Consider the following 24,899-nt stretch of genomic DNA (forward strand, 5'->3'; position numbering starts at 1 on the left):
ACTACGTCACTTCGCTTAATGACCATAGGGGAAGTAAGGTCATAAGCCTGTCGCGGTCATGTGATTTTCCACTTAGTGACCGCATCGCTTAGCAACCAAGTTGCCGGTCCCAAATGGGGTCACTAAGCAATGTCGACCTGTACATGATTAGATTTGATCATAGTATTCAGAAATTCAAACATTCCTACAAGTATCTCTTCTGTTACCTCTATAATTTAATTATTTTCTTAATCATTTTCACTGCCCTCGGTGCCCCCAGAACAACTTCAGGCTGTCCTTCGGTCTTTGGCATGTGAGTAAAATATTGTACCCGCCCAATAAATATTATTTATTTCAAATAGTAACTTACACTTTGGATTGCACCCCCCCACCCCATATGTAGAGCCTGGAACAATTGCTTCAGTTGCCACACACACCACACCCCAGTTTAAAAGGCCCTGTTCTACAAGAATTGATCCTCCCCTATGAAATGAATATTATATAGAATGGCACTTTTTAAAAATACGCTGCACTTATATTTGGCTAAGTCTCATGCAATTCTATAACAACAACAACAACAGCAACCAGCAGTATATGTTTTTAACCTGAAGGAAACAACAAAATTGCCATAAAACATATTTTGTGAGATGTTAATTGTTTTAATTAAAATTCAGGAAAATGATTTTATTAGCAGAATTGAAATATAGTTTTTACCTTGGGAGACAAAACCTCAAAACCTCAGTATTGGTTAGCCACATGCTCAGCACATATAATAAGCACATGCTTTTAGAAAGGGAATAATGATTTCTGGGAGAGAGGAAAGAGAGAAGGGGAAGTAAAGAAATGTTAACGGGAGTTACGTTACTTTCTCCTTCCAATTACGTTTTAATTGTAGAACATGTTTTATTGCTGTGGTGCATACACTGAAAGCTTCCTTCACACATTGCATGCGTATTTACCACTGATAAACTCTGCTTCCTCATGGAAACTACTTCTCACTCCTGCTTCAGTAGCTTCTGACATGGTGTAGCCAAGGCTTTTAAACACTCTCTCGCTTCCCTGCCAAGTCTTCTGAAAATTCCTTAAAAGATCTTCTGGTGAATCGGGAGCAGAAATATCTAAGATGTGCCCTGAGATTACATCTTCGTATGTTGGAGGTGCCCGTTTGAAGCCAAATCCTGACTGCATTCCATCTGTGCTCTGTGCTGCGGAGGCCGCAGTTCTAGATTCAATTACCGTGTTCTCAAAAGAACCAAGGCCATATGAGCATTCCATGGGGGATTTTGCATCAAAGCACACCCTGGGTTCGCAGGAATGCTCTTTAATGACACATTGCTTTTGCTTGTTAGATTTAGTTTCCTTTGGTTCTCTCTGATGCTTTCTTGGAGATTTTTGGAAATTATCTTCTTGCTCTTGGGACGTTTGGCTAAGTCTGTCCTTTCTTGACCTACACCTTACTTCCTTTGATTTGTCACTAATTATACCATTTTCAACATACTTCTTGGTTTTCCCCTCCCTTAATGCCTGATCACTGAAAGTTTGTAACATTGTATCTGTTTTATCCCCATGGTCACTGCCCAATGTTTCTGGTATGTCTGGCTCCTTCCTTACGTGAATCACCTGGTCAGATGCTTCATACCTATGCCTAAGCCCTTTAGGACCAGCCTTAGGAACATCAAAGCATTGTGCAATGGAAATAGAGCCTACATTTTGTCCATGGGGCTCTTCTGGAATGTCCCTACCTTTGTGAGAGATGTACATTTGATTCATTTGGGATTCTTCACGAGTTTCTTTGACTTTTGTCACTGCCTCGGCAGTTACATGTGTGTCACTTGCAAATGGTACTTTGCAAATGTCAGGTTGACGTGTTTCAATCTTGATCTGTCGACGGAGGGTTGCAGGAGATTTAACAATCTCTGACCTTTTCTCCACAATAGCAATTGGAGTTATTGATCTATTTGGGGTTGCCCCTTGAGATAGTTTTACTGTAGTGTCTTTAAGTTTTGCAAGTTGCTCAGAACGGGCAGATGACTGTTGTATCTTAGAAGTTGGTGTAGTAGATCTTGGTGGGGGTGATGGTGGAACTGGAGCACTTTCTCTTTGGACTGGAGACAAGCAATCCCCAAGTGGGGATTCAGTACGTCTAGATTCAATCGTAATGTAAGTAGGTGAAGGTGCTCGCATTCTTAGAGATGGCGAGGAAGTTCTGATTTCTGAAAATCTGTGCGCACTGACTTGCTGCTTTATTTCCTGGTGTGCCATGGTGTCTTTGGACATTTCTTTAGTCTTCTGTGAATCTTTTCTGCTGGAGCCAATAGTCACCTTAGCTGTTTTCTGTGGTGATCCTCCAGTGCTACGAACATCTTTTTTACATTTCAGGGGATTCATTGAAATCATGGCTGTTTGGATTGCATCCTCACATGACTGAAGTATTTTGGCAGCTCGATCTTTAATAACCAACAACTCTTCTCTCATCTTTTCAATATTGTCTTCCTGTGCAATGCAACTTAAGCCTTGCTTCTTTTCTTGTTCTATCAGCCATTCTGGAATAACGTTTAAGAACATCTGAAATGTTTTGATTCTGTTTTTACTCGGCTCCATTTCAAATTCTTTCATTCTGGACAACAGCTGTTGTATCTCCTCCCGTTTCCTCAACAGCTCTAATATGTCTACTGAGTTTTTCTCACTTTTCTGCAGCGATCCTCTTGGTGAACTAGATGGTAACATTTTTTTCTGACTAGGCTCTCGTTTTGGCTCTGGTGTCTTAAGAGGGCTTCTTCTCTGTTCTATGGTAATTTCCCAGGCATATTCTCCCTGTGCTTGTAGATTATTCTTTTCCTGAGACAGGTTTTTATTCTGAAGGTTTGTCTCCAAAACAAAAGTTGATTCTGGTTCAGAATGTGAAGTCTGAAATTTGTTATGCATATCAATTATTTTTTGCTTAACCATTTTTCCTGATTTACTGCTAGCCTCTTGTTCTTTTCTTTGAATTATTCCTTTCTCTTTAAGGTGCGCCATTACCTGGCTTTGCTTTCCTTCCATAGCCAAAGCATTTTTTTCTTGTTTCATTTTGTCTTCCTCTGTTTCTTTTCTTTGAACTAATCTCTGTTTCACTTCACTGGATTCTTTGTCCCTTACTTCTTGTCTGCCTTCTGCATACTTAAAATGTGTTTTTTCCATGTGGATTTTCCCATCAACTTTCACATGATTACCTGCATTTTTCTTGCTTACATTTTCTTTCTGTTTTTCTTGAACTTGTTGCTTCAGAACATCATGGATACTTGTTCCTTCTTGCTTTTTGTGAATCATGGAATCCTTGTGGCCTTTATGTAAGGTTTGATCAAAGGTGGGAACCTGGATGGTTCTAACTTTGAAAGAAGGGGATACTGTTTTATTATCTGACACATGCATACGCTCATTTTGGTGCTGCTCTTTGTTGCTCATTGCATGTTCTTTGTGGGTCTGTACTTTTTGAGAAGATACACTATGCTTTGTAAGATGTTGTGATTCGCGGACTGCTTTTTTCCTGATCTGTTCTTCTGCTGAGCGCTTTAAAACATTTTGAGACTGTTGAGCTGTGGATTGTTTTGGCAAGGGCTGTAGGTCATCACCTTCGGAGCTGATGACTTGAGGCTTCCTCTGACATTCAGGCTCAGCAGGTACAGTGGGAGCTGCAGAGAGCAACGGACCTTGCAGAGTGGTTTGACCCTGTTTATATGATTTTGGCACTGGCAGGCCACCCTCTGACTCTGCCTGAGCTAATCTTCCCCAGGTTTCACTGTTCCTTCTCACATGTAGTTGACAAACATCCTTGGCTTGCTTTTGTTCCATCTGTTCCTTTTGCAGTCTGTATTTTTCTTCTGCAATCATTAAAGGAGTTTTAAATTTCTGCACATAAGGTTTAGGTGATGTTTGTGTTGCCTCTGCCGGAAGAGAAGGAGACTTGGCAAGTGAAAATGTCTTATTCATTGGTGATACTTCCAGCTTGATTGCTTCCACAACTGATGAAGGCGTTCTAACGTCTTCAGTTTTTGTGCAGACTTTTTTCTCTTTTCTTTCATGACTGACAATGTTCCTCAGCATTGCACTTTCTGCCCTTTCTTCCACTGTATTTGTGCTATCAATCTCTTTGTGAATAATCCTTGGTTGCATTTTTCTAGATGTTTTGCACTGACTTGCTTCTAATTCTTTTATAAGTTCTGTCTGGAGATGTTTTGTGTTGTATGGGATCCTGCTCTGAGACTGAATTGGCTGTTTCAGTGTTTTATCTAGGCTTTTGAAGAAATGTTCTTTTGGCTGAGGGAGAGGTGGGGGAGGCATATGAGTTGCCAATTCATTTTCATATTTCTCTTCTACAGAGGGTGGTGGAGGAGGAAAATTCTCATACTCTGTTTTAACTTCTTCATTTGGTGGTGGTGGTGGTGGTGAAGGAAATCTCTGTCGGTCACAAGCCATCAGTAAATGAAGGGGTGGTGGTGGCAGAGGAAAGTCAGCTTCAGATGAAGTAAATGAAAGTGGAAGTGGAGGAGGAGGTGGTGGTGGAGGAGGAGGAGAATCAATTTCTGACCTGTCTGAGCCTTTAGGATTCTTGTATGGATTCACAGGATTTTTCACTTGAACCCTGAAGTCTTCATCAGCACCTTCAACTTTAGACTTTCCTGTGAACTTCAACGTGGATTTCTCATTACAATTTTGCTTCCTTTCAGCTTCTTTATATTGCCTGTACATTTCCTGTGTGACTCTGACTTTTTGATTGGTTTTTACATTCTGCTCTGATGCCATGGAAACCTCAGCTTGGCTTGCCATAACATTATTTTTCTTCCCACTGCAAACCTCCTTTGAATGCTGAGATTGTTTTCTATCTTGTTGCACCTCTTTTGTTTCAAAATGACCAGCTGCTTTGGAAATCATGCCAGTTGACCTGTTGATCAGTTGTTCTGTCCCTCTGTAATTGGAGCTACGGTGATCACATGTTGGCTGGACTGATTTTGCTTTCATCTTACCCTGACTACTCATGTCAGAATATTTTTCATCTTTATATTCATGAAAGATGTTTTGTTTCTTTCCTGTCATTTGTTTTGCAGTCTGTATGACATTGGTTGAATGGTCTTTCTTCAATGTTCTGCTTGCCTCTGATTCCTCTGTTCTTTCATTCTTCTCAACGTTATTACAAAAAGCAGATCGATCAATCACATACTGATCAGTATGTCTCTTTGCTGTGACTTTATCCACAGACTTACCTGCGTTTTCAGTGACTTTGTACTGAGACTTGGATAAGGCCTTCATATTTTTCTTACCCATCTCATGACTCTTGGTGTTCCATGTCTGATCCAAATGGATTGCTTTGGCATCTTCTGTGAGAAGACTCTTCTTTTGGGATATGATTTCCTTCTGAGGAAATGTAATATTGTTTTGTAAGTGTTCAGTCGGATTGGCTTTGTTCGGGACTAATTGTTGAGATGGCTTCAGTGGCATTTTGTTACTTTGTTTCACTTCTGCCTCTGTGAATCTTTGGTTTTGAATTGTTTTTGTTTCTGCAGAGGCATCCAGCAAGCTCTCTATAGCAGTTTGAGTATTGCCTTTGACAATTTCTTCTTTGTCTGTTTCCTTGAAAGATTGTTGAACTGCTTTTAAAGGTCTTAGTGTGGATTCAAGGCCATTTTGGACAACCTCTTCTCTTAAGACTTCATTTTTTGTTTGTATTGCTTTTTCCAGAGATTCAATGGCCTGTTTAATATCACCAGGAATGACCTCTGGTTTTTCTGTTTCTCTTGGTTGATAAACTGATTCTTGAAGAGACTTCAAAATTGCATGGATGTCAGCTTTTGTAATTTCTTCCTTCTCTGTAACAGTGGTCTGATTTATAGCCTGACTTAGGGAATTTAAAGTTGTCTTCAAATCACCTTTTATAATTTCTTCTTTGTCTACATGACAAGATGTATTTTGTGGCTCAGTTGTAAAGATTTTAACTGCATTACAGACATCTCCAGGAATTATGTCAACTTCGTTAACTGTCCGCTGTATTTGAGATTTCTTTTTCTTAAGTAATAGTTTGGTACCTTCAACATCTCCACCAATTATTTCCTCTTCCTCATCTTGATTTTTTCTTGCAAGTATTTCATTTGTCTCTGACTGGAGTAATTTCAAATAATCCAAAGCTCCAGCTTCTATGCAAGTTGTAAAAAACTGAACATTGCCTCTTTCTGAATCATCTATTTTAGGTCTTTCTGATATTTTATGATTCATTACAGAAGAGAGAAGACTGTGAATTGTACGCTTCACATCACCACCTATAACTTCATCTTGTTCAACTTTATTGCTTTCTTTTTTGTGGAAAAGAGAATAGATTGTCATATTAATATCGCCCCTTTCACTTTCCTGAATTAAAATCCCATGTTTTACAGAACGATTCTTATTAAACAGGTTTTTAATGGCTTGCTGTATATCACCTCTCACAACCTCTTCTTTTTCAACATGCACAGCTGTTGAACTATCGAGCAGTTGCTTTTTGGCCAAATTTACATTGCCCCTTTCCTCTTCATTTACTTTAGTTTCTCTTTTCAGAGTATTTGGTTTGGACAGCAGGTTTATCATGATGTTGGCTAGATCTCCTTTAATAATCTCTTCTCTTTGTATTTCGGGAGCTTCCTGATTCATCAACTTATATTTTGCCATTCGGACATCTCCGATTTCATCTGCCTCCAAGATAATTCCATGAGATTCTACAACTTTCTGTGAATAAAGTTCCTTTAAAGTTTCTTTCACACTTTTTCCTATAATTTCTTCCTTTTCAATTTTACTTTCATTAAATTCATGGAAAGGTGTTGTTTCAAAAAGCCATGTTGTAGTTTTTACATCAGCCTTTGGAATTTCCTCCTTATCTATTTTTGTATCATTCTGATCATTTTCTTTAATAGAATCTAGAGGCTGGTTTTCAAAGAGCCATACTGCATGCTGAACATCACCCTCTTGCACTTCTTCCCTTGTTACTGTCTGGATATCTTTGTATTCTGAACCTTCCCCTCTAATTTCATCAATAGTGTGTGTTTCAAACAGCCAAGTACATGTTTTAACATCACCTTGTTGTATTTCACTGACATTCACTGTCCTTACATACTTGTCTCCATGGGTTTCTTCAGATTCAAATAATTCCTTGTTGGCTTTCACATGGCCACCCTGGACACTGTCAACTGTGGGAACAATGAACTTCTCCTCATCTGAAATAGTGTCCAGTGATTGTGTTTCAAATCGGTATCTAACCAAGCTAACATTGCCTTTCTGGATATCTTCCTGGGTGACTGATTTTATAACATATACATTATCAGACTTGTTTATTGATCCTAGAGGCTTAGTTTCAAACAGCCACCGGGTCCCACGTACATCTCCATGAATTACTTCTTCCTTCTTAACTGTAGTCACCTCGTGATAATATCCTTCTTTGTCCTGAATTGCATAAAGTGGCTGGGTCTCAAAAAGCATTTTGTAGCTTTTCACATCCCCCTTTATTATATCTTCATTGTTGATGGTTTTCTTGATATTTGAATCCACTGAAGATTCATCTTTAATCTGGTCCAGAGAAAATGTCTCAAAGATAAAACAACCATTTTTCACATGTCCATCTTGTACATCTGTAATAGTTTGGTCAGAGGTCCTTTCTCCCTTGTACTCTGAAATTTCATCTAGGGACCGATTTTCAAAAAGCCAACAGCAATGCAAAACATTTCCTTTTTGTATATCTTCACTTTGTATGGTTTTAATTTTGTTCAGAACTTCTTCTGAGCTGATACTGAGTGAGTCTAATGGTTGGGTCTCAAATTTATATTTCATCGTAGAGACATCTCCAGGCTGGATATCAATTTCCACAATTTGCTTGAGTTCTTTGTCCTCTTCTCCTTGTATGTTTTCTAGCTTTTCAGTCTCAAAAAGGAAACATGCTGTGCGGACATCACTGCCTTGAATATCCACTTGCTCAACTGTGTGTAGCTTAGCTGTTTCTGATTCTACCCCTATTGCATCAAGAGACTGTGTTTCAAATAGCAAGGTACAAGTTTTCACATCTCCTCTCTGTATATCTTCAGTGTTTGTTACTGTTGTCTCTTTCTCATACAGAGATTCCATTGGCTGAGTTTCAAATAACCACTTGCACATTCTTACATCCCCTTTGACCACTTCCATTGCCTCTGTCTGTTGCTTGCTTCCTTCATCTTCCACGTTACTAAAATATTTAATGGAGTCAAGAGGCTGAGTTTCAAACAGCCATTTTGCTGTTTTCACATCACCTGACTGTACTTCTTTGGAAGATATTCCTTTGATAATCTCAATTTTTTCAATACTCTCATCAAATTGGTCAATAGGCCTTGTTTCAAAAAGCCACCTGCAGTTTCTGACATCTCCTTGTATCACCTCTTCTTGACGAATTGTTTTAACTTTATGATAGTTCCCAAGACTATCCTGGATAGCGTATAATGGGGTAGTTTCAAAAATGTCTTTATTCAATTTTACCGCACCTCTTGTTACACCTTCAACTTGGATTTTATTTGCATTATTATGTTTGTTTAACCAGCATGTTTCAAATGCATGCTTACAGCTGCTCACATCTCCCTTGTCAATTTCCTCCAGTTTCACAGTTCTTATGAATTCTTTTCTTTCTTCTCTAATCTGTTCAAGAGGTTTAGTCTCAAAAATCCATTTCTGATGCCTCACATCACCTTTCTCTTCCTCGGCTGCAGCTGTTTTTTGAAGCTTTTCAACATCTGGGCTGTCTTTTAACATATCCATTGGCAATGTTTCAAATAAGTGTTTAGTAGTGTTTACATCCCCTCCGATTATTTCTATAGTAGGCAAAACATTTGTGTCTTCATTTTCTTTTAAGGTATCAAGAGGCTGAGTCTCAAATAGCCAACATTTTCTGCAAACATCAGTGCCCAGAATGATTTCTTTTTCTACAGCAGGTTCCTCAGACTCTTTAATCGTATCTAAAGGCTGGGTTTCAAATAACCATTTTGCTCTGCTCACTTCACCTTTGATGTTTTCCTCCATGGAAATTCCACAGACAACTTTGATTTCCGAGGAATCTTTGTTGATAATATCTAGAGGTTGAGTTTCAAACATCCAACGGACTGTTTTGACATCTCCTTTCTCCAGATCTTCTCTATGGACAGTTTTAATTTCTAACATTTGGCCTAAATTGTTTCTAATAACATACATTGGTAGTGTTTCAAAATGCCTTATCCTTCTCTTTACATCACCTTTAATTTCCTTTAGTTCTGATCTAAGTTGCAATAGCTTTGCTTCATCCACTGAATAAAGCTGCCCAAGACTGTCCAAGTGCTGTGTTTCAAACATATATTTCACTGTTTTGACATCTCCACCAGTGATTTCCTTAAAGGAACCTTCATTTGACTCTTCTTCCTGCTCGTTGTGAATTTTATTCATTGAATCCAACGGCTGAGTTTCAAACATCCACGTGGCTGTGCGGACATCTCCTCGGGCCAGGTCTGGTATTCGGTCTGCAGTTCCTGCGTTGTCTGAAAAAATTGCACTCAGTGCATCTATGGGTTGTGTTTCAAACATCCAGGTAGTATACTTAACATCTCCCCCAGCAATTATTTCTTGACCTGCAATGCTTTTAACATTGTTTTGGTCAGGAGACTCATCTTTTATTGAATCCAGGGGCTGATTTTCAAAGATCCACCTCATAGATTGGACCTCTCCTTTTAGGATTTCATCCCATTCTAAATATTCTCTTTCTGGGCTCATGTTCCTTTGAGGGCTGCTTTCTGTGTTTTCAAAGATATATCTAGCCTGAAGTACATCTCCTACTGCTGAGCTATCCATTTCAGTGTTGCTACTAGAGACTATATCAGAAACATCCTTGAAGTAATCTTTTTCTAAATTCTTTCTCAATTCAGGGTGAATATGTTTGTATAAACGTTTTAATTCGTAAAGATTTCTTTGCCTGGAATATAAATCTTTGAGAAGGGCTTGCTTTGATGGAGACAGAGAGGGTTCAGGGGACTGGGAAATCTCTGTCATTTCAGTGGGAACCTGTAGTAAATCTGGAGACGGTGGAGGAGGAAATTCCTCTGTACTTCCATACTTGTTATAGGCTGGAGTTGAGGCAGCAGATGTGTGTTCTGTTTTCCTTGCCATATATATTCCCTGTTCTCTACTTGTAGTTTCAGCAGAAGAATTAAAATTTGCAGAAGGCCACACCATTTCTTGACACCCATTTTCAATCTTTAGAAAAGAAAATAATATACCTTTAAATTTATTTTCAGGGCAATACTTTCATATTTCTCCCATATAGTTGACCCAATGCTATAAAGAGCTAAGCAACAAGAGTTCAAAGGTAGCTTTTTCAAAATATCCAATAGAATACAACAGGTTGATTTAACATATTCTATGAACTAGACATGGTCTGATTCATCTGAAACTATATCAGTTTGAGAAATCTACACCACACTATGCAGATACCAATTCTTAGATAATACTGTTCTCTCCTTTTATCTCATAGTAAGAAATGTAGCAGTCATAGGCTTACACTTCTTTATAAGAACTGGAAGGTAACAGAACACAAAGTAAACTAGCGGGGAAAAGATTTTAGCAAAAGAGAAAAATACTTTAAAGAGCAACAGTCTACTTATGGATGGTAATTTATCAAAGTCTATGCTTAAGACTATGAGAGAGTGTACTAGCACACTGGATCCAAAGATCATGCTCAAAGACCCCAGTATAGGCATAATGACATAACATAAGAGTGGACAGGAGGTACAGAGGATGTCAGGGAACAGTCCAAACCCTGCCATGGTTGATCTAACCTCCCAGCATTCTTGGAACCTCCGAAACCAAAAGGAAGCTTGTCTAAAGTCTCACTACTATGTTGCACTGAGATAAGAACAGTCAACATGTAATATTTCAGGTATTGCCAAGCTTCAGCTTCCCACATCCCCAAGGAAGATAGCTACTGGTGAGGGATGCTGAGAATTCAGGCAACATTCTAGAAGGCCACAGGTTGCCCACTTCTGTAGTAAAGTCTTGGCAGGAAGAACTGCTGCCAGGCTCTGTCTGGCATGCAAGAAATTAAATAGCAACCTTACTTGACTCCAGGTGCTGTTTGTTAGATACATTCCTTGTTTACAAAAAACTGCATTCTAACTATTATGTAATTATATTTATCAAAAATGTTTATCCTAACTTTACTGCTATTGCTACTCAAAAACAAAGTTTTGCTTTATGATTGGAGTGGTAACAATTCAGTATTTCTTAAATTCATTCTGCCCCATCTCTGACCTTGATCTGCTTTGCAGATGCTCCATTCTCTCGGCCAGAATGAAATGTCTTTCCATGGGTTGTTTTCTCAAAGTGCTGTTTCAAAGATTGTGTAGAAATCTTTGGAATCTCCTCATTCACAGATGCATTGACTCCTATGACATGAAAAGAAAACTGAGAGGGTTATAAAATAGTTAAATGAATTAGGTTTAGTCACCTTGGAGATGCCTTGTGTTCTTCTGAAGTTAGGCTTCCCTTCCTATCCCCATGTGATCTCAGGCCTCTATTTGTGCTCCACAATAGATGCTGGTCAAGATGCTGCTCTTTGAAAAATAATTTATCATGCAGTATGAAAAAGATGCTGGTCAAAAACCACAGCTCAAAAGTCTCTACCTGTCCTTGCCTCAGGAGAGAGAGAGAGAAGTGCTGCTTTAAAGACTGTGTAGAACTCTGCAACATCTTTGATTGAAATATATTTGTTCAATCCACTGTCATACCAAAACATATTTAAAGGTCTTATTCTGATACTAAACTTCCTGCAGAGGAAGTTTAACTCCTGGCTATAATAATTGTGCACATTAATCTATAACAGCATCAGTTGAATGAATTGGGTTCCTATAAGGATGTGGGCTAAGTTTGATGGACCTTTAGGCTAAGTCTAGCCTTGTCACTCTTAAGATTTGTATGTAACTAGACAACCCATGACCTGTTGGGTCACCGTTTCAGAGATATTTACTTACCCAAACAGATCAACAGAATGACCACGGGCAGGCAAAAGAGCAGAGGGAGTGGGAACAATTTCTGACTTCCTGCTGGCTTCCCTATTGACTGTTATTTTATTTTATTTTATTTGTCAAATTAGTCACCGCCCATCTCCTCCCATCAGAGGGACTCTGGGCAGTTTGCTTGAGGGAAGCTGGCAGGGAGAGTTGGAAATTATGATCTCATGACTGCGGTGGTGCAGCAGCACATAGTGGCCACAACTTTGCCAATACAACTGGTGTGAAGATCCTTGAAATTTCAATTACACAGGAGTAATGGGTCCTGAATTTTGTACATATTCTTTAAGTTAGCCGATCTGAGGTACCTTTATTCAAAAATTATTGCACTATGATGCACTGTTTCAGCTAATTGAAGGTTACAAACAAACAAACAAACAGGAGAGTTTTAGTAGTATATAGATAACTATAATAGCACAGGAGATTCTTCCTCAAGTACCCTTCAGGTGTTCTGGACTAGGTTCCAGCATTCTCTGCTGTTGTAACATTTATCCACGTGTGAGGGGAATTTGGGATTTCTGAGTGACACAATGGCACCTGCATATTATAGAACTTCTGTTTAACATTGCAATAACAGTATCTGTTATCATTAAATGCTGCTCAGTTGTTCAGTACACATATCTGCTTCAAAAATGGTTCCAGTAAAAGGGGAAAAAAAGGATTTGCTTAAACTTATGAGAGTTATTATGTTTCCTTTGAAGATTGTCTAGCAAACAATATCTTTAAAACTGGTTCTCACAGGATGCTAAGCCATGTCTTTGTTTGTTTTTGGGCTTAGCAATGAAGTGTGAACTGACCCATTATGGCTTAGCATTCTGCGCAAATCGGTTCACAGTGCTTGTCTAACCAACAATGAAATGATTTTAAAATCCTGGCTTAGAGTTGTGTGTTCAGAGCCAAGGTGGTGAATTATATTGATGTCTTTATTCATCTAACAGTTATCTTAATCTCAAGCTCTGTCTTAACTCCCTGTTTAGCATTTTACTTCTACTTCCATTTTATTTCCTGTTTCCTTATGGAGATTGCTGAAAACTATAGAATTGCAACTAAGAACAGCAGTTATGCATAGCACACTTAACTTATAATTAGTAACTTTACACACATTGCTCTTCACATCAGTAAAATACAGTGTATGCATACTGTATGTCCAATAGAACAAGGCTTACAGATGGGCAGAAGTAAATATAAATGTCATTTATTCAGTCTTCATGCATGATCCATCCTGACTTCAGAAGATGTGATTTAATGAAATTTCCAGTGTTTAACTTTGGGTCTATTTTGCCTTGCAACCAGCATAGACGAATAGAATGTCTGCTGTGTGAACTACTTGCGGCTTCTTGTAGTCCTCAGCTATATTCTGATCTATTATTTTATCTTACCTGTTCTATCAATACTCTGAGTGACGGTAGAAGCTTTCTTGGCCTCCATGGAAGCTTGCTTCTGATGAGAAACCTGTGCCAAAAAAATGTCAGCGTCAAGAAGAATGAACACCTTATTTTCTATGTTTTGTGTGACTCAGGGGGCACCTCATGCTTTATGATGTGAATAATAAGATTCATATCCCATCAAGAGCTTTCTACAGTCAGACATCAGTAGATCAAATGTCGCTTCTGCCAGAAATTCACCAACCCCTAGTTCTCTCAATTAAAATGCATATACCTATTTTGAAAATTACATTCCATGATTTTTTTTAATTGCCCCCCAAGCCTCCTTAATACTGATGTACTCAGTAATGCTCAAGGGATTGGCCCTGGGTACCATTTCTTCTCCTGCCTCCTGGAGCTGGGAGGCTACATGGCACACGACTCCAGTGAAACAGGCAAAAACTAGAGCTGGGGTCTGTGGAGGCATTAAGCAACCCCCCTTTCTCCATACTTTGAGCATGGCTACTGGCTGCCTTTGTGATCCATTTATACCAGATCATTTCATAGCCACACTGAGAGAATTAACATTCATATTAATCTGACTGACATTCCGGTAACAGAGATCCCCAGCATTTTCAATCAGGTGGCCTCACCTGGTATGCTAAGGACCTTGTTCTAAAAGGCTGGTGAATGCAGGGCAAAGAAATATAAAAAGCCAGGATAAAGACTCCATTGGCTTCGTTTTCATTGAAATTTAAATATATGCAAGTTTTGTATTAACTGTACTACATTGTAACTGAAGGATATGAAAACTATGAAGGGAAGGGAAGGGAAGCTTTACAGATGGAAAGAGAACCATGCTTCACCCAGCCTGGGCAGAAACCGAAAGAGTGCCCCCCGGGAGAATGAAGCATGAGCATGTCGGGGTGAGGATGCTTCATTGTTGGGTCAATTGCAAGATTATCAATCAAATATGGAGAACATAACAATAGTCTGGCAGCCCAAGATGAAATGGCTACAGAGGCCATGACTAGCTGTGGAGAAGTGGAAGTGAGCCAGGTACAGTGGCTGATCGGAGCTGGGGCTGCAACTAGAATGGCGCCAAGTGCCAAGACTGTCTGCTCTGCAGGGCTTAAAAGAGGTCTGGTTGGAAAATGGTGCTTTTGAATTGAAACTGGAAAACATGGGTGGGAATTTGAGATGGATGAGGTGTGAGAAGAAGGCAGAGTTATCCATTCTTGTCCTCAAGAGGTGTTTGGTGGCTGGTGCCTGTGATGGACCAAGCATAAAGTCTAGATCTGCCCTATATTAGCCTGGCTGGAATTGCTGAGAAACTGCTAACTCGCTTCCTCTGAGCAATGTTGAAAAAATGTTGCCTGGTGATATGATATTCCTGCTGCTGTTTGTGAACTGCGCTGAGAGACTATAGCAGCCCAGACGTGTAGCCCAGTGCTAATGTTGCAGATCAGAATTGGGACTCAATTTCCACAAACAAAAGCAAGCAAACAAAAAAAGCAAAAAAAGGAATATTATTTATGTATTAAATTTATATGGCCACCCATTTCAATTACATGATTCTGGGGGGCTAACAATACTTAAAAACAGAATTAAAACAATATAACAAAATTATACCTACAAAATATCTATCTAAAATGCTTCTCAGGTATCCTGGAAGCCAGGGTCCTTAGTTTTCCACTCCTGCCCCTAAGGCTAGCCATCCTATCTCATATATGTTCCCATGATCTGCATTAAGACAATTTGCACTTTTAATTGCTCTCCCCCTGCCCCAAATGTAATTATGTACATTTGAATTAGGAAGAGCAATCTACTGTCTTTCTAGCAATCTACTGCTTTTTAAGTGGACATCTAGGGCCAGTCAGATGCAATAAAACCTTGAATTCCACCTTGATTTCAATAGGCAGCACTCACTATCCTCTAGGGAAGAAAAAGAAAGAAGATCTGTTAAAACCTGAAATTCAAAATGTGTTTGTGTCTTTGATCATTTTGTGTCTCCATGGAAAACAAGGGAATGATCAGAAGGAGGGCCTGAGTATGTGGAAATGAGAAAGAAAGAAAAAGCCTGCAAAATGGGGGGAGAGAAATACATCTAGTTATATAGTACGGTATAACAAAAATAGGCTTAGAGCTTTCTGTTGTGAATAGAACCAAGCTTTCAAATAATTGTTTATGAAAGCATATAGAAGCCATGCAGGAAATTGCACAAATCAGTCCATGGAAAACTAAAAAAAAAAATGCTTGGAGAAGAAGGGTCATATGGGATCGTTAATAGGTTCTGTACAGCGACTGTTTCTGCAGAGCAAGTCTCAGTGTGCTCCACATGGAATTGTGACTCCTTAACTAGTGTGGCTGTGATTGCAGGATCAGTGACTGAGCTGTCTTGGATTGCTTGTGAGAGCACAGCCCCACAAATGCAGTGCTGCAAAGATGCTGCTGCTGCTGCTGCTGCTGCTGCAGTTTATTGTATATGGCAACCTTCTAGTCAGAGCATACTTTCATTTACACCCGGGTCCAGAATCTGGACCAGTGATTCTTTTATTCAGTGCTATTGTAGTAAGCGGACTGTCACTACGATTGCCATTTTATATTTAAAAGTTTGGCTTCAATTTATACGGGTGAGGGCCAAAAGGTATGGGCCAAAGCAAAAAGACATACAGGTAGATGAAGAAAAACAAGTGTTGTTAGAAAAGGGAGGGGAAAAAAGAAGAGTTTCATTGAATATTATTCTGTAATCTGTCCTGCATTTTTGAAAAGTGCTCTTTTCCCGCAAAAAAGGGTCTATGTTTTTCTACAATATTGTCATGGCATATTAAAAAAAAATTAAGGGTGTTTTTGAACCTACTTCGTCATTGTGCAGTGGCAGAGGATGATTTCCTTCCTTCCTCTCCTCTCCTCTCCTCTCCTCTCCTTTCTGCAACATGTTCCTCTGCGAACTCCCTGCCTACCCACTCTGCCTGGACTGAAAAGTCCTTATGGGAAGAGTTTTCTCCTCATGACTTCCTTAAGTTTTATTGGAACTGTGAGACAGTTTCTTTAAACTCCTTGAGAGATGATTGTAGAGTGAACTGCAGGACATTCACGTCTACTCCTCCTGAAAGGAACTGGAAAGCCCTTCCCCTCTTCATGCATTTTTACCCAAATGTTTTCTTTTGGTGAAAAAAATGGAACACAAATTATTTTCCATCACACAGAAAAAGAATGGTAAAAAAAATGCAGAAAGGGGTTTGGGTGCAACACTCAATTGTTAACAGGAGGAAGAGACAGTATCCAAGGAAGTTCAGGTTTCAAGGTCAACCCAGATCCAGAGCCCCCTCAAGTGATGACTGTTTCATGTAATACCTCAATTACTTCAGCAGCATTATCATGGTTTGTTATCAAAACAGAAGGGCTGCCCTAAGTACAAGCAAGAAGATCATGGCAAAAATGGACTCTACATTGTGCTTTTGCCAGGTGATATAACATTTATTAAATGCTACAGTTACCTTTTCTGACTGAAATGCTTCCTGCTGCATTCCTTTTGAGGTCACTTCATTTAGTCTGGTTTCTGTACTACTGCTTGACATCGTGGCTTGACTCTGACTTGTCACCTTCTGCAGACAAATAAAAATAATTTCACATTTGCAACTTGATTGTAAGCTTTAAAAAAGGCCTAAATCGTCTTATTTTGTTTTTCTTGAAAATGATTCTTCAGGGGTGTACACATATATACACACAAATAGATAATAATTAACAATATAATTGAAAGGGTAAAATTTTATTTATTTATTTATTTATCAAATTTGTCACTGCCCATCTCCTCGGAATGGAGGGACTCTGGGCAGTTTACAGCATAAAACAGTAACTATACAATAAAATTCCAATATAAAATATAAACTTAAAACAATTTAAAATAAGGCATGCATAGGGGAAGAGGGCTGGGAGGGGTGATTTAGATTGTGGTTTCATTATTGCAGAGCACCTGAAATTTTTCTTTTACTATTAGTGTAGTATATGATACAGTATATACCAAAGGACATTGCACCCAGTGACCTGGGTGTTAATGCAAGCTTTATTGATTTAATTGCCAGACTCCTACCTCCTGGCCAGGATGTGAACAGAATACATAGGAAAATGTAAACTTTCCAAAGTTGAGGATGAGTTGAAAGTCCTGTACATGTCTGCAGTGGCTGGGTTCACACATTTGCTGTAGGTCATTTTGTGGTTCGTAAACTGTTGCTTATGGAGTGGTGAAATCACTAGGTTTGCATAACATACTAGGATAAAGCGGCAATTTGTGCCTGACTGAGTTAGTTTGTGATTCAGTATACCATCCAAAATGAGACAACCAGCACACAATGGTTAAGCTAATTATGAGCTTGTGTATCCAGAAAACACAGCCAGTGTGTGAACAAAGTGTGTGGATCATCTGCACAGTTTTAGTCTGGAAGTTCTTTGAGTTGTGTTGCCAGAAGAGGTGCTGCCAGGCCCATTTCCAGTGATGCAACACAAGTTTGTAGCTGCTTGATTCATAACATGAATGACAGCAGTATGTAAAGCTTTGCCATCAATACAAATCGAGCATTATGGCTCCCTGAATTCTTCAGGGTTTTTAATTCATTACCAACTAAAACAAAAATTCCTTTCACTCCTGGCTCCAGATACTCCCTGAATCCACTTATCTGCTCCTTTGAAAAGAGTTCAATCCTATCTTGAACAGTCTGTATCGCAGGTGGCATCATTAGTTTGGTTGAAAGCAAGATCTGGGGAATGTACAGTATGTGCAAGGAGGAAGAGGAGACAGCGGAGCGACTGTCTGACTGCCAAGAAGGAAGGAAAAATTGTAGGCCCTCCATGTTCAGAATTTAGCCTAGTCCTGCTGAGCAAGTAGCGTTGCTCTCTTCTCCCTCATCAAAAGCAGGGCACCTTGCCTTGTGTAACTGCCAATTCAGTGGCCCTGCCCAGCTGCCTGTCACTTGGTTTCACCTGCCCTTTCGTTGCCTTTGCAGTTGCACTGTAGTGATTGCAGCTTCTCTCCAGCAAATATTCCAAGAGTAGGCTGGGAAAAATTGCATATTAGCCTATTCTTAGGTTCAGATGGGCATTAGGCAACTAGCTGTTGCTTCTCCTTTTTTGTCTTCATCCCACCAGTAGTTCTGTAGAGTGCTGGGCCAGGAAAGAATGATCCCTGGAACCCTCCAATATAAAATGTAAGAAAATCCTTCTAGACCAACGTGTTCTAAAACTGGAGCAAGAGTTTTCATTGATTTTTAGATCAGAACCTTTCTTGGCCCTATTTAAAGAAAAGAAGAAAATGTGGGTTCCACCACTGCACAAAGGCTATTTTATTTCCCCAAAATTGCAAACAGCTGTCGCTAGAACTCCACAAATGTTTCTGACACATATCTTCAGTGTCTCACCTTGTTTGCCCTCTGACAGTCAAAATAAACTTGCCTGCCCAATTCATGGCTTAGATATATGGAGTGACAGAATGCATGCAGAAAAGTGGCACTTAACTGGCACAAATTTAGTGGCAGCTGGATGGCTATCTCTTGTCAGTAAAACTGGGTGGCATTCTTGCCTTTCTGCATCCAGCAAAATGTTGGATTTGATAATCTCCTTGTCCTTTCCAGCTCTATGATTCTTGGATGATGAAGTTAGCCTCTCTCCCACTCAAGCGCTGGTGGGATTCATGTGTATCTAGGTAGGCCTCCCTTGCTGTGCACAAGAGAAGGATTCTGCAATGCTATAAAGCAGCTTGGCACAACAAAACACATTTACATAGAACTATGCATGTGAAAACATTCAGGCTAAAAACATTCAGGCTAAAAACAACTTGTCAAAATGGTGGGAGAGGGTTAACTTTTTAGCCATTCCTCCTCTTCACAGCAGACCCAGTGAAGTCCTCCAAACCTCCTCTAGAAACCTGGCACACTCTTTGGAACAGATTTTGAGAAGGGGATGTTATGATGGAAAGAGAAACCACCAAATACTATTTTCCTCCCCACTTCACAGATGGATGATTTTTTATTGGCAGAGGGACACTTGCTGGTCACGATCCAATATTATAACAACATTCAACAACCAAGAAGTCAATTCATTTGCAATTTTCTTCTTAAAACTATCTACTGCATTAGGATTAGGCTGAAGAAGATGCGTAGGTCTATTAAAAAATAGTCTGAATTCCAGATAATATGTGTATGCTTAGCTCTCATGTATTATTTGAACATATGTTTTGAGTCTGGCTTAGGGAAAGACAGCTCCTACAGTGGCAAATGCTGCTTCAGCCTAGTTGCTAGTATCTCGGTCAACTGGATGTTTTCCTTTAACATTTAAAAGACAGGATGTGTAGTGGAAGGGAAGAGAAGCTTAAATATTTGTTTTACAATGTTTTGTATACTGCCCTAATCGTAAGACAGCATAAAACAGTAACTATCCAGCAAAATATAAAAACCAAAGAAAAATATAATATCCATTACTAAACATAAAAAGTGCCCACAACCTTATGGGCCAATCTTGTTCGAATAAAGCAGTTTTCTGGGTCTCCCTAACCAAGAGGAGAGTTAGGATCAACCATACTTCTGGGTTACTCAGATAGCTCTGAAATTGCAAAAGGAAATGCAAAGGATCTGCAAGCTCTAGTAATAAAAGTCAAGGAACACAGTGGAAAAACAGAACTAAAATTAAATATAAAGAAGACCAAACTAATGACAACAGGTACAACAACCGGCCTTAAGATTAACAATGAAGATATTGAAGTGGTGGGTAATGTCTGCCTTTTAGGATCAACCATTAACAGTAAAGGAACAAGCAGTCAGGCAATACACAGCAGACTAGCATTTGGCAGAGCAGCCAGGAAGGCCTTGGAAAAGATCTTCAAATGCTGTGTCTATACTTACAAAGACCAGAATAGTGCAGGCAGTGGTATTCTCTGTGAAACTCAATGGAAGCGAAAGTTGGACCAGGCTCAAGCTACCATACTTCAGACATATTATGCAAAGATTTTGCTCTCTGCAAAAAGCTCTAATGCCGGGAAAGATGGAAGGAAAGATAAGAAGAGGACAACCAGCAGCAAGGTGGTCTCAGTTACAGTGGTGATGGGCCAGGTTAGGGACAGATAGGAGAAAGTCTATCTATGTTATCGCTAACACTCCACACCGACTTAATGACACATAACCAATCAGTCAGTCAATACTTCTGGGGTGGGGCAAGAATGTAGGCTACTATGAAGAAGGCCTGAGGCTGTGTCTAAATGTCTTGCACCTTCTGAATCCTCCACAGACCTTCTCTTGATGTCTGGACTGGACAGGCAGAATCATAGTGGCAAGGCAGAGGCTGTGTGTTTAGACATTGACACAGACACAGACACAGACACATACATAGACATGCACACACATATGCACTGGATATAATAATTCCTTCCAGAGTGTCTACTTTTTAAAAAACTTTACATATGATAATCCTAGCGTTATGGCAATAATGTACATTGAGAAAGCAGTCAGGCTGGCTACAAACAGAATACATCAAAGTCAAACAAAATGGGTAGCAGCAGGAGGAAGAGTGAGTGAAATTATTTAGACAGCCCTTTTTCGTAAATGTAATTGTGAAACTGCTATTGTAAAGGGATTTTCACACAAAAGCAGCACACAGTAGAAAGCGAATACAGAAAATCAAAGCATGTCCCACAGGTAAGAATAGATATTAAGAACTGTTCAAGACTGATGCTTTATATTTAGAATTCACTGATGCAGATCATAGTTGAAAAGGAGTAGAAATTAGGAAATCAGAAATAGTGTCATGAATTGCTGTTTCTCATTTGCTATGAGATAATTATAAACTGTATCCAATTAAGTCTTTTCTTAATTATAGTTTCAGTATGTATACAGTTTGCTATAGAATGGCAGCTAACAATGATTTCTATGCTTTGAATGGTTAGATGCATTTGGTTCACAATTTTCTTTGCACAGGGTGCAAGCCAAAACAAACAAACCACATTGTAGCTTACTACAACATGTGAACTAGAACAAAAATGATGGCACAGCATATAAACTGTGTGAGCGACAGCTGCTTCTACTTCTGTGTGCTTTATCTGTGGCTACTGTCATAGGCTATATGTTTTGCAGAACTGCCATAATTTTATGCATAATTTTATTTTAATGCAGGCAAAATGGTCTCCATTGTTACACTATAACTGCAAATAACATCATGAGGTAAAGCAGATAATACATTGATAGCAAACAATATTATAGATATAAAGGTGCATATTAATAACCTGGGAGAAAAACACCACTGGACACATTCATTTGATGTGTTCTTAGCTAATCCATCAATTTTTATGTCTTTGGCCAGCATTTAAATGTAACCTACTATATTGAATTGAGTACTGTGAATCTATGGTGAATTTGTGCTATCTTCCTTATAACTAATGAGGAAAAAGAGTTTTGAAAATGCGTAAGTGTGAGGATCTTGATTTTAAGATCTAAAACCAGAAACTCACGGCACAAGCCACGATGGATATGCAAAGTTCTTTATTAGATCTGTATCTCACTCCCTCAAAGCTGTGACTGGGTTCTACTTCCTCCCGCCTCCCTCTTTAAGCATCCTGCCTTTCCTTTGTCCCACCCCTACCTCTCAGTGCTCTTGATGACCTTCTTCTGTGTTGACAGTTTGTTTCTCCATCCTTACAATAAGCCAGCGCTATGCATGTTTACTCAGAAATTCATCTCATAAGGCTCACTCCCAAGTAAGCATGCATTGGAGTCATAGTCCTAATTGCATCAGTGAGTAAACAGCATGAGACTCTCAGATTTCAGATTTAATCTGACCATTTCTTTTCACTGTACAGTATATTGGATAACTTTCCCAATCCTGTTGCCTTCCTGGGATGTTTGACTTTAGCTCCTAATAATCCAGTCATTGGCCACCAAGGATGATAAGAACTGTAGTCCAACATACCCAATGGCAAAAAGATGATAAAAAAGGGCTGTCTTCTGTAAATGATAAAGCAGCAGATACACAGGTCTTACTTCAATCCTATGACTTCCTATATAGGTCTATGATTGCCATAAATAGAAATTACTATATAGTGCAGGACTCAGATACAGTTTAACCCAATAGGGCTTATTTTTTTAAATAAAGCTTGCATGTACGTTTGTATGTAGAGACTTGTACTACAAAGATGCTAATTTTGTGTGAACAAACTGAACCACCATAAAATATTGGACTAAAAATAGCTTTCTCTAGCCCCTCATTTATGAAACATATTAGTAACAAGATTGCTTAATCTGCAGGCTGTATCTATGATTCAGTCTCAGTGTCCATCTATCCACCTGTCCATCTTAGTTTGTCATTATATGGTACTGCAAACAAGCTGACAACCCCTTCCAGCAAACCACTAAATATAATGGATGAGCACTACATGCTGGTGGGCCAATATTTGTAATCACATCTTTCAGAAAGATATGCAGCCAGAAGTCTCTGAAAAGAATGTTGATCATGTTCTTCAGTGGTGACCCAGGTGCATTTCCCTGGTTTTACTAGCAGTAATCCATTTTCCTGGGCTCTCTTGTGCTTTTTATGATGAGGCAAACTTCATATCAGTTGATGTTGTTTTCTAATCTATAAGAATTCTGCTTTGTCTCTCCCTGTGAAGAAAACTGGATACTCTTGTCCAAAATAGTTCGTATCTGTCAATTAGGTTTATGTAGTTGGCCTTCTCGCTCTTCAAAATTAATTTTGCACTTCTCTCATAAATATTTTTTTTCCTTCTCTCTCAAGAGCATCTTTCCAGATTCAAGCAATGCAATAGGAAAGCCCTGCATGCTTAGAAATAATGCTGGTCTCAGTTTCAAAGAACAGCACATTTTGTCATAGCTGTATAAAAGTATTGACAGATAAGGATTGGAGTTGATGTCTTAGATTTGGTCCCCGACCTTCTTCCAAGAGATGAACACTGTTGCCAAACCTAACAGGCACAAATCTGTATTTTGTATTGTAAGCATAATTTTAGTCCAATAATAGGAATTCTGCATCAACTCTCAGCACTGCATGTAAGATTCAGCATCTGGACCTGCACATGCAGCATTCATACATGCATGGGACCACCATCCATTAGGATTTCAATGCCATTCCACTGTTTTAAAGAGTATGTCCTCCTCAGTTTTATTCCGCAATGCACTCTGCACGGGGCTGCCATTGAAGACCATCTGGAAGCTGCAGCTGATCCAGAATACAGAGGTGCAGGCAATTATGGGCACACCTCAGTATGCCCGTGTTTTACCTCTGCTCTGTGAACTGCAGCTGGCTCTCACCCAGTGTGCTTCTGAGTGGAATTCCAGGTGCTGGCTGTCAGCTATACAGTAAAGCTCTCGATGGCATGGGGCTGGGTTATTTGTGGGAGTGCATCTCCCTGGCTGCTTCTACCTGCCCTACTAGGTCTGACAGGAGGGCCATACTCCAGGTCCCTTCAGGTAGAGAAATGTACCTCTTCTGTTGTAGCAACTGCCCTCTGGAACACCAACCCCCCCAATATCAGTTTGGCTCTGACTCTACTGGCCTTTCACAAAAGCACTGAAGATCTGGATGTGCTCCAGAGCTTGGGGGCCAGGAGGTTAGATGGTGCATTGAGAGGTTTCTGTTTTGGGGTTCATTCTCAGTGACCATTGTTGGTTTTTTATTCTTTGCTAGTATTATTTTTTGTTCTTTTAATGTGTTGACAGCTGCCCAGAGTTGTATTTGCAAGATGGGTGGCCATTATAAATAGATTTAAACAAACAAACAAGTATAACATTATATGAATATGAATCAGGACACACAGGTTCTGAATGTCATTGATTGGATAGTGGCCTTTTGTGGGAAATGCTTTGATGCTTTGTTTTTCATTTATTAGATTTCTATTTATCTTTCGATATAAGTTGCACATATATTGGAATGATTAATTATATTTGCTTCCATGGAGCAAGGAGATGGACTTAACAGATCCTGAAAACTGGTTTGCTTTCACAATGCTGGCTGCTCATACTAATATTTATTCATCATTCAAAAGCATTCTACTGTGTTCAGGAACATTGCACAAGTGTAGAGAGGATTGATTTGAGTAAAATATTTCGAATCAGAGCTCGAAGGTGTCCACTTTTCTACTGTTATCTAGGTCTTAACATTAGCCTAAATATCCGTCAAAGAATTCCATCTGTTTGGTTTCTGACCACTTTATTATGCATGGCATTCAGTAATTGAGCCTGGCAGGTTTCTGATTCCTTCTTGCTTGCTTGTTATTTTTCTTGGTTCTTATTTCAGAGCTGCTTAGTTATCTTTCCGAGAAAGCAGGTCATCATATCCTCCACTGCAATATTCAGATAATTCCCAAGTGAGGATCTTCATTTTCTCCTATTTTTGTTTCACTGTTTTCCATGGTGCTAGTTGCATTCTCTAATGCGGCACTTCTACGACAGTTCTGCCATTTATTGTCATCATCATCCTGACTGACTGTTCCGTCCTGTACTTCTGGCCAGAT

At 39.4% G+C, this 24,899-nt stretch overlaps 1 protein-coding gene across 2 annotated transcripts in view; it reads right to left on the reverse strand.

Annotated features, from left to right (window-relative positions):
* The window catches only part of XIRP2 (xin actin binding repeat containing 2), a 124,393-nt gene that overhangs the window by 4,880 nt on the left and 94,614 nt on the right, over positions 1-24,899 (reverse strand). For both annotated transcript variants that reach the window (XM_063318231.1, XM_063318232.1), the window contains exons 4-7: positions 16,894-17,001; positions 13,409-13,481; positions 11,272-11,405; positions 939-10,218 (exon numbers count right to left, since the gene is read on the reverse strand). In XM_063318231.1, coding sequence (XP_063174301.1) covers positions 939-10,218; positions 11,272-11,405; positions 13,409-13,481; positions 16,894-17,001 — 9,595 coding nt within the window. The remainder of the gene's footprint in view (positions 1-938; positions 10,219-11,271; positions 11,406-13,408; positions 13,482-16,893; positions 17,002-24,899) is intronic.

Source organism: Candoia aspera, chromosome 1 (assembly GCF_035149785.1).
Source record: "Candoia aspera isolate rCanAsp1 chromosome 1, rCanAsp1.hap2, whole genome shotgun sequence".
NCBI classification, from domain to species: Eukaryota; Metazoa; Chordata; class Lepidosauria; order Squamata; family Boidae; genus Candoia; species Candoia aspera.